Genomic DNA, 14,462 nt, shown 5'->3' on the forward strand with positions numbered 1-14,462 from the left:
TAGACCCATTGCCACAGGTGTATATAACCAAGCGCCCAGCCATGCAATCTCCGCTTGCAAACATTTGTGATACAAAATGTGTTGTTCTGAAGAGTGCAGTGGCACAAGCGTCGTACTGTGATAGGATGCCACCTTTGCATGGTACTGTGATAGGATGCCACCTTTTCATGGTACTGTGATAGCATGCCACTTTGCATGGTATTGTGATATGATGCCACCTTTGCATGGTATTGTGATATGATGCCTCCTTTGCATGGTACTGTGATAGGATGCCACTTTGCATGGTACTGTGATAGGATGCCACCTTTGCATGGTACTGTGATAGCATGCCACTTTGCATGGTATTGTGATAGGATGCCACCTTTGCATGGTACTGTGATAGGATGCCACATTTGCATGGTACTGTGATAGCATGCCACCTTTGCATGGTACTGTGATAGGATGCCACCTTTGCATGGTACTGTGATAGGATGCCACCTTTGCATGGTACTGTGATAGGATGCTACCTTTGCATGGTACTGTGATAGCATGCTACCTTTTTATGGTACTGGGAATAGGATGCCACCTTTGCATGGTACTGTGATATAATGACACCTTTGCATGGTACTGCGATAGGATGCCACATTTGTATGAAGATTTGGAAAGGTTGTGGTGGTGTGTGTGTGTGTGTGGGGGGGGGGGTTTGAATGAGGTTGAGTTCTGTCTAGGGTGCCTGGAAGCCTTACACAAGCCCTGAGAAGGGCACAGGGATGGTCTCTTGGCGAGGGGGCAGCTTACAGTAACTAGCCACCTTCTATAGCGGCTGAAGCCTGGTGCAGGGCAGAGAGAGCCCTTGGAACAGGCAGAGAAGGACTGTGGAGGAGAATGAGCAGCCAGAATGTGGACAACCTTCTGTACACAGCCAATGCTATCCCTAGATTGTGGCAGCACTGCGCCCTGGAGTCCTGTACATTGACTAGAACCTCTCAAACGTTTGGGTGGAGGTAAGATGTCCCCATTCTGACACCTATGCTTGCAATGTGCAAGACTATGTATAACACCTTGCCCTACAGCATGTAATGAAAGCGCGAACTATGCACCTTTGTAAAACACATTTTGCTCATGCAATGCGGGACTCATTAGCATCCAGATAGCGGTCTTCAGTTTTAACATGAACGTCCAACAGCAAACCTTAAAGAGCTGCAAATGTCAAACTCCCGGTTCTAACAGGTCTGCTGCCGGACGACTGGTGTAAACCGTTCAATCATTGAGTAATTCTCCAGAAAGTGATTACAGTAAATGAATATACAGTATAAGACAGTCGCATACATAAGAAACGTTAACCCTCACCCTAACTTCTAATGCCTAACACTAACACTCCCCTCTTGTAGCCAAACCAAAAGTTCCCTCCCGTAGCCTAACTCTAACCCTTAACCAAGTGCTAACCCCCTCCCACAACCTAACCCTCATCCTCCCCTAGTGCCTAACCTCCCCTCCCATAGCCTAACCCACCCTCTAATGCCTAACAATAACTCTCCCCTCTTGTGGCCTAACCATAAGGCACCCTCCCGTAGCCTAACTCTAACAGTTCACCAAGTGCTAACTCTAACCCTCCCCTTCCATAGCCTATCCTAACCCTCCCCTTCCATTGGCTAACTAGTTGCTGACTTTTCTAATATCAACAGTTCAACAACATCGACATTGTTGTCTTGACTCTATAATGAGTTCAAGGTGTGTGTTGTTCATGGGCCCAGGAGAGCCCACACCACACTCCCTCCACCCATTTCTTGAATACATCCCATTCCAGAGTCCCACATCGGTGGCAGAAGCACCGCACAAATCACTGAGAGAATGGTATGGCGGCCATTTTCCCAGCATTGCTCACATACGCAGGAAGAAAAATCATTGGAAAAATGGCAGACTTTGCCCCGAGACACGCGCACTCTGACACAGAGTTAGGATCTCCTAGTGACGCTAGTGATGACAGAGGGGGAGATTCTCTAAGAATCTCCGCCCCCTTCGCATTTATAATTATCGCATATGTTCTAACATTTGCGATAATTAAGGCAAAGGACAGCTCTTGCGTTAAGAGCTGTCCTTTGCGGTGAGAGTCGCCGGGTCCCAGCAGGTCCCGGCGGCTCCCCCCTCCCTCACACACCCGGCGCTGCTGCTGCTGCGCCGGGCTCTTCTCCTCCATGCACCCGGAAGAGGATCAGTGCAGGGAGGAGGTCACAGGTCCGGGCAGCACAGCTCTGTGCTGCCCGGACACATGTGAGGGGGCGATGCGGGGCGGCGGGGGGTTGCGGTAGAAGCCCATTGGCGTCTATGGGGCATCGCCAGATTTTTCTGGTGATGCCTCCGCCGTGATGCCTCCCAAAATGCGGCAAAAACCCAGATAACGGGGTTTTACAGCATTTTTCGCTTAGAGAATCTCCCCCAGAGTCACTGCGCTGTCGCCCATGATTGACTGTATTCCTGTACTTGTGGGGGAAACCATAGAGTTTAAGCAGGGACGAATCTGTAAGGCGCTGCGCTATTTACGTAGCTGTTAAATAATAGATAATACGGTACTTATCTAATATCTGGGCTCCCGTTTTTCTTATGAGACCGCGGCCCCTTGCGGGGCTCGCTGCGCTCGCCATGCTTCGGGCACGGTGGCTCGCTGCGCTCGCCACACTATATATAAAATCAGCTCCATGCGTAGTTGGATAGTAGGGGTATGAAAAAATGGGGTGCATTTAACATGGGAGCCCAGATAATACAGACATTCCTCACTTAACGACCAGGTTCCGTTCCTACGAACCGGTTGTTAAGTGAATTGGTTGTTAAACTAGCCTATATAAAACCCCTTAAGACTTCTGAGACGTGGGTCGTTAAACAGGCAGGGCAGGTTGTAACTGCGAGAGGGTAGGCGGGCAGGTCGTAAATTAGAGTAGGCAGGGTCGTAAGTCCGAGGAGTCACAGCACGGACGCTAAACGAAGGCCCGGGTCATAAGTCCGGGTGGTCGTAAACAGGTAGGTCGTTAAGTGAGGAATGTCTGTACATAAGTACCGATAATACAGTATATTAATGTGATGTGAATAATACACAATAAAGAATAATTTTATTACTTCATACATCTAGGTATTTTTGTTATTTTGAATGGGTTGAACTCTTGCTAGAACATCATTGTGTTTTTGCTCTTTGGGAAATACGCCGTATTATTCCATGTACTGTGCTTTTATTTCACGTCTGAGCGAATGTGCCTGTCTGATGGCCTGTACATACATTCTCGCATGGCTATGTTTTGCATTGGAGAGCCGAGCGCCTTCATTCTCAGAGGTGGAACTCGTCCTTCTAAACCAGTTCTAGGTAACCTGAAACACTTCTGGGTCCACACTGGGGGTCCTATAACCTTCAAAAGTGATGTGCAGTTAGGCAAAGTGATAAACTATAAAACCAGACCATCTCTCATCCTAACCTGTTTATGCTCACATCTTCCCCTTCTGTGTCACCCCTGTCTGTCTAACCCTCCCCTTCTGTGTCACCCCTGTCTGTCTAACCCCTCCCCTTTAGAATATAAGCTCTCACGAGCAGGGCCCTCTCTCCTTATGTGCCTTTCTTAGAATATATAAACCTCTGCTACCCTGATGATTGCTTCAGTGTCCTATCCCCTGATGCAACTATCCATATTTACCATGTACTTGTCCTAAACTGTCTTAGACTGTGATTTGTTATCTGTTTTTACATATTTTTGTATTGTCAGGCGCTGCAGAACCTTTGTGGCGCCATATAAATAAACAATAATAATAAAAGTGACAGCGATAATGCAGCAGCCAATCAGCCCCCAACTGTCAAGCCACAGGCTGGTTTGAAAATGACAGTTAGGAGCCGGCCGGCTGCTGCATAATCACCTTCCACTTTATCACTTTACCAGGCTTAATACATCTGGCGCATCACTCTCAGGGCCTGATTCAGACCTGCAGGCTAAGCTGCATTTATTCAGAGCCCAGCGAGCAGATAAATGCCGCTGCGCTGAACCCCCCCAAATCCGCTTAATAGTACGCGAGCGGATGTCTTTGCATAAACATCCACTGGCATGCAGCTGCACGGATGATAAATCATTAGATCGTTGCTCAACATTGAAAGTTTTTTCCCCTTCACTAATAAGAGTGAATCTAGACTGACTTTTATTGTGGCTGGAGATGGTCAAATTCGGGGCGGGTATGTGTCTTCAGCCCCCCCCCCCCCCCCCCAAGCCGGCATCCACACTCCTGTGTTCGCAGAACTGCGCCCAGCGCCTCTATGGGTGCGCTCACCAGTTTTTGTGGACACGCCCATGAAACTCTACGCAGTCCCCTGCGTCAACCCCCCCAATCCTCGTGCGAATGCCCTGGCAAGTGTGGAACATGCCGAAGCCGCTCGCCCCGGGAGTTTGCACACCCCAAACATCGGAACGGGGTAGCGAATTCTGCCTGCACTGAACAGGTGTGAATTTCTCCCCTTAATCTCAGTGGTAAGGTACAATAATAGAAAAGACACCTACCTGTAATAGTATATAGGTACTACAAGAGAAGGTATCAAAAACAAGAGATGCGGCTGCCGGTTCCCCTTTACTGCTTTAGAGAACCCCAAATTTCACAGCTTATGCTTTTTATAATTGCAGCTACAGTTATCAGCATTTCTAAACTGCGCACATCGCCCACAATGCCGCCATGTTACTGTGCGTTGTATAAGCCGCTATCTCCATTCCAATCATACGGGCGTTCTGCGCAGCGTAGCGCCTCGGAAGAGTATCCTTCCTGTGCATCCATGACTTTGACCTATCTCTTTGTTTTCTGTTACAGAGCAATTTATCTTTCCACTTCTGCAGCCTTTGGTCTGAGGACTCCAGCTGGCCTTCTGGGCACCCGCCAGTAGATGGCGACAACGTCACAGTAGAGAGGGGCCGCACTCTGTTCCTTGATTCCAGTACCAGCTTGCTCAACCTGCTACATATCAAAGGTTCTTCATTTTTTATTTCTTAGCTTTAAAAAGTAACCTTCTGAGGCTCAGTGCGCTGATCCCGTTCTGAGGATTTTCGCAAGACGCAGATGCTGTTTCTTTTGCATCACTAGATAACTTGCCCTGTTTATGAATAATAATGGTTTGAGGTGATTGATAATACTCCCATCCGGCGCATTATAAATTCCCTTTCTCTGCTTGAGAATATAATTATTTGCCCTAAAAGTAAATAATTTACACAGGCGTAATACAAAATGCGCGAAGGAATGTAAGATGAGGTGAGGAAGGCTGCTGCCTTGTGTTTCTAGTAATGTTCTATCATTTTTCTGCCGGTCGGTTCTAGCTCTGCTTGTGGTCATTGTGAAACGCGCCTGCGTATTTAGACTCCTTCATAAGAGCAGTGATGTCACTACCCGTAAATTCTAACCTTATAGTTGGAGAGAGCTGGGACGCCGCTTGTGTCATGTGACTCTTTGTGAAAGTGTTCCATCATGGAACGCGCAGCGGATAGCGGTGGTGAAACGCATTGCGTGACTTGCTGTGAAAGTGTTCCGTCAAGGAACGCGCAGCGTGCTGTTTCAGGTTTTACATAAGAGGAACCAGTCACGTGACTTATTTATTATTTATTTATTAACAGTTTCTGATATAGCGCACACATATTCCGCAGCGCTTTAGAGTATAGTTGAACATTCACATCAGTCCCTGCCCCAGTGGAGCTTACAATTTATATTCCACAAGTACACGCACACACAGACATTCTAGGGTTAATTTTGTTGGAAGCCAATTGACCTACCAGTATATTTTTGGATTGTGGGAGGAACCGGAGTACCCGGAGTAAACCCACGCAAACACGGGGAGAATATACAAACTCTGCACAGTTAGGGCCATGGTGGGAATGGAACCCATGACCTCAGCGCTGGAATGCTAGTAATGCTAACCATTACACCACAGTGATCCGTGACTTGCTGTGGAAGTGTTCCGTCATGGAACGTGCGGCGGTCAGCTCAGTGGTGGAGAACTAGTTTTGTTTCCGAGTGAAAGAAATTTTAAAAGGACAAATGTTCAAATTTGTTTCGAAGTGTCTTCTCCGTTCAGTTCTCCAAATCGTCTTCAAAGTCTTGACACTAAATTCTCAGACTTTAGATACGTCGATTATAAAGTCCCGGTGGCATTCCACCAAGGCGAACAGGTTAGAGCCTAATTGCTATTTTGTATTTTTAAACAGCAATCTTGAACTTAGAGTTCAAACACATGTACTATTTAATATACATATTAGGCCAAAATGCCTTGTACTGTAAGTCGTTGTTTTCTTGTTTTGCTCATTTCTGTATTCTGTTAGGCACTGCGGAACCCTTGTGGCGCCATATAAACAACAACAACAACAATAATAATAATAATAATAATAATAATAATAATTAAATAAGCCATTTATGCTCCAACAGACAAGATGATATAATATATTTTAGCATCGTAAAACTGCTATGAAGCCAAATGTGACCGCAAAATCACGGTTGTACCACAAACAACTCTAAGGCCAGCCGCCCGACCAAATATGACCACATTCTGAAAAGCTATGGATAATTCCAGCGTCTCTGAATATACGTGGCAACGTTCTCCCTTACTGCAATGCAGCATAAAGGCATTAGGAGCCACCTGGAATTTGATTTGCCTAAATGCACTTATCCTGTGGTCTTGTCCATTTCCATGTCACAGAACGCCGCCGACTGTTAGAATTCTTATGTTACAGCATTATTACTAATATATAGATAGCAACGATTCCCTACCGGCCAGCCTTTTTGATGTTACTCATGCTGCAATGACACACACACAAATTACAAGCTTTTTTAGTAATATCCAGGTTCGGCTGAAGCCATTTTCTTTGTCATTTTGAACAAATAGAGTTCACCTTTCACCTTTTGTGTTTTTAACCCTTTGAGTGGCAACATCTATGTGCAAAATGTCCACTAAAAATGCCGGAGTCTCTCGCAGTTGTTATATAAATTCAAATAAAAAAGTTGTGTAAAATAAAAAAGGTAACATTACACGTCATTATGATGAATAAAAATGTTTGCTTGGCAATTTTCACACCTAATTTGACAAATTCACTTGGCTCTCAAAGGGTTAATCTCACTTATTACCATTACATTAAGATGCGTAATTAACATGAAACATTCACCACTTAAATACTTGCTTTCATCCTCTAACTCTCACTTAACAGATAAAAGCTCAATGTTCATTGGTTGTTGATATTTAATGCAGATTTTTTGCACCTTTATATGACCCGAAATAATTTTTGGGGAGCAAAACCTGCTTTACAATGTAACACCATTGGTACTGGTTCTATCTGGTACGGAGTGAGTTAAATGAAAGTATAAAATATATGAATAATAATAATGTTGCATTTGATAGCACGTAGCTTAAGTATGCTTCAACCATTTCTTTTAAATTGCTAAACTATAACCGTGTTGCAAATTTTTTCAATGCACTTATGGAAAGCATCAACAGAACGTAATGCACTCTGTTGTTTTACAGCATTCCGCTTAAACCTCTTTACAGAACAACAAAAATAAAATCTTACCCCCCCCCCCACCCACCCAATACCATCATCCACAACGTCAACAGAAAAGTAAAAGGTGTTCCATGGTCGAGCGATTTTATTTTATTGTAAATGGAACACACTTCCCCCTATACAGTACGTTTAATCTTCAACATGACATAGTGACTGTGAACAAAGACTTCGCACATGCTACAAATATGTTACTATTCCCGGTGCCATTTACAGAATAAATTGTATAAATTCTCAAATGCATACGTACATCTGCAGGCTGACCTGGGGAAACATCGCAGACAGAGGCGTAATTCGGGAATATGTATTATTGGATAGATGTCAGGGAGATAATGCATTTTCAATAACAGGCAACACAAGGATAAATCGGAGACCTGGCTCGTTCACAATTTCTAGTCCAGTTCGTGATGAATTGTTAAATGTATAATTCAATATTATGGCAAGTAATGCGTGTCCCCCCCCCCAATATATTAACTGCCACCATAACCCATTTAGAGCTGTATTCTACAGTTACGATTTATAATACCCTGACTGGGAACAACTGAACAGATATGCGAACGCTTTGCAGCCATTCTCTCTTGCTGATGTTCCGAGCGCTCGTGTGCACCAGGCTGTCTAATTCCAGCCTAATTCAGCGCCTGGGGTCATTCCATATAGATCTGATTTATTCAGCAGTTAAACAGTTAAGAAAGCACCAGATAATCCGCGTTCTACAGGGAGAAATCACATTGTGTTGTTTTTGTTTTTTTAAATCGCATTATTTCAGCCCCAAAAAAAAAAGAAACGTTACACTATAAAAAAAAAAAAAAAATGATAGAATAATAAAATACACAGTAATTCTAAAACTTGGGTAATATCAATTTAAACTGCTTATAACTAGGGTCGACAATTTGAAGGAAAATAATTAGCAGTTGACAATTAGCAAAACTGGGTGATCAGTCTTATTTTTAATGGTTTGATTTACACATCTGGCTCGTTTCAAACAATGTTATTTGGGCTAAATGGTCTTTTAGAGTTTGTTGAATTTTCTATGTTTATTTAGAATTTTTTAAATTCGCAAACAACATGTCTGCTGAATTAAGGGACTTTCCAAAAATTTCATTTTTTACAGGCGAGATTGCAAACCATTTAGAAGTAGACCTTTCTCCCCTTATAACTCAAAATGATCTCTTTCTGATTTGGAAGAACGATTCTTCTTTTGTCTGTTGCTTCTTCCAAATCCCCCCCTCTGCCGTGTACATTTTTTATGTTATTGGCACACATAATCATTTAAAAATGCCCGTGTAGCTATATAACACTTGTACCGCCGCGATACCTGTTCTGTTAATGCCAGCTCGGGATGGCATTAACAGATGGAGACGTTGGAATAAATAATGGATTGCTGGAAAAAAAAAAATGTTTTTGTTTTTGCATTTCAGTTCAGTTCAGTTTTAAAAGAACGTTGTTCTTGTTCGTCCCAGGGAAAATAAATATTATTTTCAGCTGGGGGAGGGATTATATATAATGTTTATATTGTATTATATATGTACTAATTGTATATTATATTTGTCTAATATTTAGAAAAATTTGATACAATTAAAGAATAATGCAAAAAAAAAATTCCAACAGAGGTTTCAGTGCATAATCTGGCTTTCAGCGAAGGGTTGAGTGGAACAAATTGCTGGTTGCTATTGGATACAGCACAAATGTAAACAGAGCTCCGTTAACTAAGCCTCTATTTATACAATACAGAATGAAGTGTCTGTTTTAATAAAAAAAAAGCATATGGCTTACTGAGTCATAGGAGGACAACAAATGTGTTTCCCCTTGTTTTTCGTGTGTTCGATCACTGTGTACTCTGCATTATGTACTTGTCAATGCGACTAACTTTAGACCACATTATTAATTATCTATGTTTTTAAATCCTTCAATAGAGAGAACACAGCACACTTTAGTCGAATAAAATTTAGATTAGGTTAATTGGGCAGCACGGTTGGGGTAATGGTTAGCATTACTGCCTCACAGCACTGAGGTCATGGGTTCGATTACCACCATGGCCCTAACTGTGCAGAGTTTGTATATTCTCCCCGTGCTTGCGTGGGTTTACTCCGGGTTCTCCAGTTTCCACAGTCCAAAAATATAGTGGTGAGTTAATTGACTCCCCCATAATTAACCCTAGAATGTCTGTGTGTGCGGGTACATGTGGTAGGGAATATAGCGTGTAAGCTCCGCTGGGGCAGGGACTGATGTGAGCGTTGAAATATTCTCTGTACAGCACTGTGGAATATATGTGCGCTATATCAGAAACTGGTAAGTAAAATAATAAATAAACTGCACGCCTCCCTAGATTGCAGTAAAAGCACCAAAAAACTATATTTCTAAAGAAAACATAAAGTTCCGTGTGTGTTCTATAACTCATATAATATATAATCTATGCTGCTGTGGATATTTCTATTATCTGAATGATCTACCCCTACCCAATTAAAAACCCACAGACAACGAGGAAATTAATAGGGGGTCTATATACTAAGAACTGGAGAGAGATAAAGTAGATGGAAATTTCAGGTCTATTTACTAAACTTAGGGTGAAGATAACTGAGACAAAGGGGCAGATGTATTAATCCTTAACATGAGATAAATGCAAGGGTGATGGAGATAAACGTCCAGCCAATCAGCTCCTTACTGACTTTTTTCGAATACAGGCTGTAACATGACAGTTGGCAGGTGATTGGCTGGACGTTTATCTCTCCTTTTCACCCTTGGATTTATCTCTTGTTAAGGCTTAATACATCTGCCTCAATGTGCCAGACAATCAGCTCCCAACTGCCATGTTACATGCTGTGTTTGAAAAATAGTAACAGTTAGAGGCTTGTTGGCTGATACTTTTGGCAGATGTATGAAGCCCAACAAAGTAATAAAGTGGAAGGTGATAACACATTAGCCAAGAAGCTCCTAACCAGGGCCCCCACTAGGAACATCGGGGCCCGGGACTGACCTTCAGTCCGCCCCCAGTACCATTACGGCCACCACCACACCCCCCCCCCCCCCAGTACCATTACGCCCCCCCCCCCAGTACCAATATGGCCCCCCCAGTACCATTACTTACCTAGCTGCGGAGGCGCATCTCCTCGGCAGCACACACTGCACAGTGCAGCCTACAAAGCGCCAAGCCCCTCTGTGTCCTAGGCTCGGCGCTCTGCAGGTTGCACTGTGTATTGTGAGTGCCTGGCTGGAGGGCCGCCAGGTGGGGGAGGCGGTGTGCAGCCGCGGGGTGACACCATACTGCTGTCGCTGTGGGCAGCTGCCCGGGCCCCTCCAGAGGCCGGGGCATGGGACAGCTGTACCCACAGCACCCCCTGTCGGCAGCCCTGCTCCTAACTATCATTATTTTCCCAAAGAAAGGGTCAGATACATTAAGCCTTAAAAGGAGAAAAACGCAAGGGTGATAAAGTGTGATAAATGTTCAGCAAATCAGCTCCGGTCATTTTTTTTAAACCCTTCCAATAACATTTTTAGCCAGATGTAATAAGCTTAAAAAGTGATAAAACGGAGAGTGATAAACCACCAGCCAATCAGCTCCTAATTGACATACTACAGGTTGTATTTGAAATATAACAGAAGCTGATTGGTTGGTGGTTTATCACTCTCCATTGTATCACTTTTCAAGGCTTAGTACATCTGGCCCACAGCCTGTACATGGCAGTTGGGAGAGTATTGGTTGGTGTGATTGTTTTCTCCCTTTTCCAAGGTTTAGTACATAGATGCCCCAAATATAACACTCGGTGCTCTGGCCAATGTTAAAGGCATAGTATAAATAAAATAGGGCAGTGCCTCCCAAACTAGGTGTCATGGGGCATTGGTAGGGGTGCCACGGGCTGGTGGTCCAGGACCAAATCAAATTATTTATGGCACGTAAAAGGCAAAACAAGTTCTGGTGGCTGCCAATCGTAACAACATGGTGACTAACATCTTCACAACCCGACAACTACCACCTTACTGAGCCTGGGGGTGACAAGTAAACAAAATGTATATAATGTAATCATTTTTGCTGAATTTCTCTATAAAAAAAGTTTGGCCAATGAGGTGCTGTGAAAATAATACTGATACTCGGGCGCCATGTTTTTTTTTTTTTTTTTTTTTTTTTTTTTTAAGTATAGCAACCACTGTAATAGTTTTTTTCTACAAGAGCAACATGCATATTAGAGAACATTGGCACTACCGGGCAAAAATCTGAAGTAGCAAAGCAGAATGTCAGTTACTGTTATCCATACGTGGCCTGGCACCGTCAATGATAATCCCCGTTGAATTCAAAACTATAACTGGTTGTTTATAATGATATAATATGGTAACTGTTAGCAAAGTGATGGAACTAGGGCCATCTTTGCCACTGGGCTGGGTGGGCTACTATTCGGGGGGCCCCACAAGCATAGGGGCCTCAGAGCAGCATACAACACGACTGTGTATGATACAAGCATACTCTATTATAATTTGGGATGACATACTGTATACTGTCCCATGGATTCAATTACCTTTAGTTTAATTTACTCTTATTCTACACTCCTGTTAATTAGGGTGAATCTAACTAATTACATTCTCTATGCTCAGCGGCTCACATGCTTGTGTTTTACTTGTGACATACAGCAGGGGGTGCCCAAAACAATTGGATAACCCTGTCATGCCTGAGGGTTGAGTCTGACCTGGGGAATCCTCAGGCATAGGGGCAGACCTATAGGTGAACCTGGGAGGCAGAATAGGATTCCTGGACATGCAACAAGGATGTTGAGCATGCGCCTGAAGGCGTGACCACAACGACAGAGAGGTAAAAGTTCAAAGGTTTTATTATGAGCACAATTCAAGTATCACAAGAGCAGAGTATTTATAAGTCACATGGAAATCGCGGTGTCATCAATGCAGGAAGAGTTCTTCGGGTACAGTGGTAATCGAGGAATGCTGTTTAGGGGGTATTCAATCCAGGATCCCAGGTCGTTTTCATTTCTCTTGACTGCAACTCGACAGCCGGAATTCAATGTTCCGGCTGTTTAGTGTCGGAAAGTCCTAGTATTGGTGAAAATGGCCACAGATTGTTGAAAAACGGCCGTGAATTTGAGAATCTGCAGTCGTTTTCAATCAAGTAGATCCGACTTGTTTTAAAGTTGGATCTCTTTGGTCGGAAACTGCCTTCAATGCTGTCGGAAACTGCAGCATTGAATAGATGGGAGGGCGCTATTTCCGCCGACAATTGAATACCCCCTTAGATGATGAATGGCATCAATATGGTACAGTCTTGAAAGACACAGAGATGGTAAGTCCATAGATGAACAGCTAACCGCTTGGAGAGAAGACATGATCTGTACTCACCGGGGAGTGGAACACTGGACGTGTGGAGACTATTTCAGAGCACCGAGGTAGGCCGAGAGGTCAAATGGAATGTTGAGGATGCTAGGTGGAACTGGCACAGGAGGCGATGTTGAAGATGGCACCGATAGGAACCGATCAGATAGGAACCTCTGGTAGCAGAGGTTGATGTAGGCACTCCATTGGTAGCAGAGGTCGATGTTGTCACACCGATGGTAGCAGAGGACAATGTTGGCACACTGATGGCAGTAGTAGTCCATGTAGGGATGTCAATGATAGCAGGAGTCGATGTAAGAACACCAGCGGTAGCAGGAGTCAATATACTGTAGGAACACCAATGGTAGCAGGAGCCAATGCTAGGACATTGATGAAGTCAGGCCGCACTGCTGGATGGAAACTCGTGCAGGTCTCTTGAAGTGGAGTCTCATGAGCTTGAACCTGGAACAAAACAGAAACCACAAGTGCAGAGACATCCACAAGGGCAGTTAGACAACTGAAGCACTGGCGGTTCAGGAAGTGCACAGACAGGAATTTATACCTACTGGGAAGCAGGGATTGGCTAGACAATTCAGAGGATACAGTGGATTGGCTGTTAGAAGCCACGTGATTAACCCAAGCATGGCTGCACCCATGTTTGGGTCTGGTGGGAAACACTGTTTAGAAACAGCATGGCAGAGGCCTACAGAAATAGTGGCGGCTCCGGAGACCACAGAGAGCAGGACACACCATCCGCGGAACAGAGGGGATATCCTGAGCAGCCTCTACGCTAGAAGCGTCGGAGTGACTGTGGAGAGTCAATGGAGATGCTGTGCGGAAAACGGCACACAAACAGCGCTCTTGGTTACCCGGATCGTGACAAACCCCCTTTAAGCCAATATTCTGAACACTACCAGATGAATGTACGTGTAGTTATTTGCCTTTAATTTGCCACAGTGTTTCAGCATGCAATCCATCATCTACAAGTGGAGAGGTGAAAACTATTCTCAAACCACATGAAGAAATCAGCTGCTCAGCACTCGCTTTGGCGAAGTGTATATCAATTATATCATGTTTAATGCAAGCCAGAGAAGAATTTACATTGTCACTTGGCACCAAACTGTGAATTTAGGCAACTTAATGTCCTGCGCGGCGTGACAGCGGTATGCTGGATAAATAATTCACTCATGTCTACCCGGGAACATCTTTTTGGCAGCAGAGGAGCGTCGTTAGTTCCAGATCGGTTTCGGAGTAAAAATTACCTTGGAAACAGGAAATTCTGAATCGATGCCACAGTAAAACGTACGGGTTAAGGTTAGGCGGCTTATGCAGCAAGAGAGTGAAAGTGATCATATTCTATACGTGTACAGCAAACCTTAATACATACTAATGTCAGGAATAAGACTGTATACAGTATGTGATCGATAGGATTAAAACAGCCCTATCGCTTACAACTTTGGGTTTAATTTTGGGGGTGATCCTATTCATTAATGAAAGACTGTCCTGTTGTTATTCCAGGACCGATTAACAAGCAAGTGTACAGGTGTATCTAATAAAGTACTGTACATATATTTTTGGGGACATTTTTCAAAAAGATGGCTGCAGCCTGCACATGTGCAGTAG

At 43.9% G+C, this 14,462-nt stretch overlaps 1 protein-coding gene across 1 annotated transcript in view; it reads left to right on the forward strand.

The window, feature by feature from the left end:
- PKHD1 (PKHD1 ciliary IPT domain containing fibrocystin/polyductin) overlaps positions 1 to 14,462 on the forward strand; it is a 378,814-nt gene that overhangs the window by 122,056 nt on the left and 242,296 nt on the right. Inside the window, exon 27 of the mRNA XM_083175049.1 lies at positions 4,807 to 4,963. Within this exon, the coding sequence (XP_083031175.1) occupies positions 4,807 to 4,963 (157 nt within the window). The remainder of the gene's footprint in view (positions 1 to 4,806; positions 4,964 to 14,462) is intronic.

The sequence above is a fragment of the Crinia signifera genome, chromosome 3 (genome assembly GCF_055691185.1).
Source record: "Crinia signifera chromosome 3, ASM5569118v1, whole genome shotgun sequence".
NCBI lineage: Eukaryota > Metazoa > Chordata > Amphibia > Anura > Myobatrachidae > Crinia > Crinia signifera.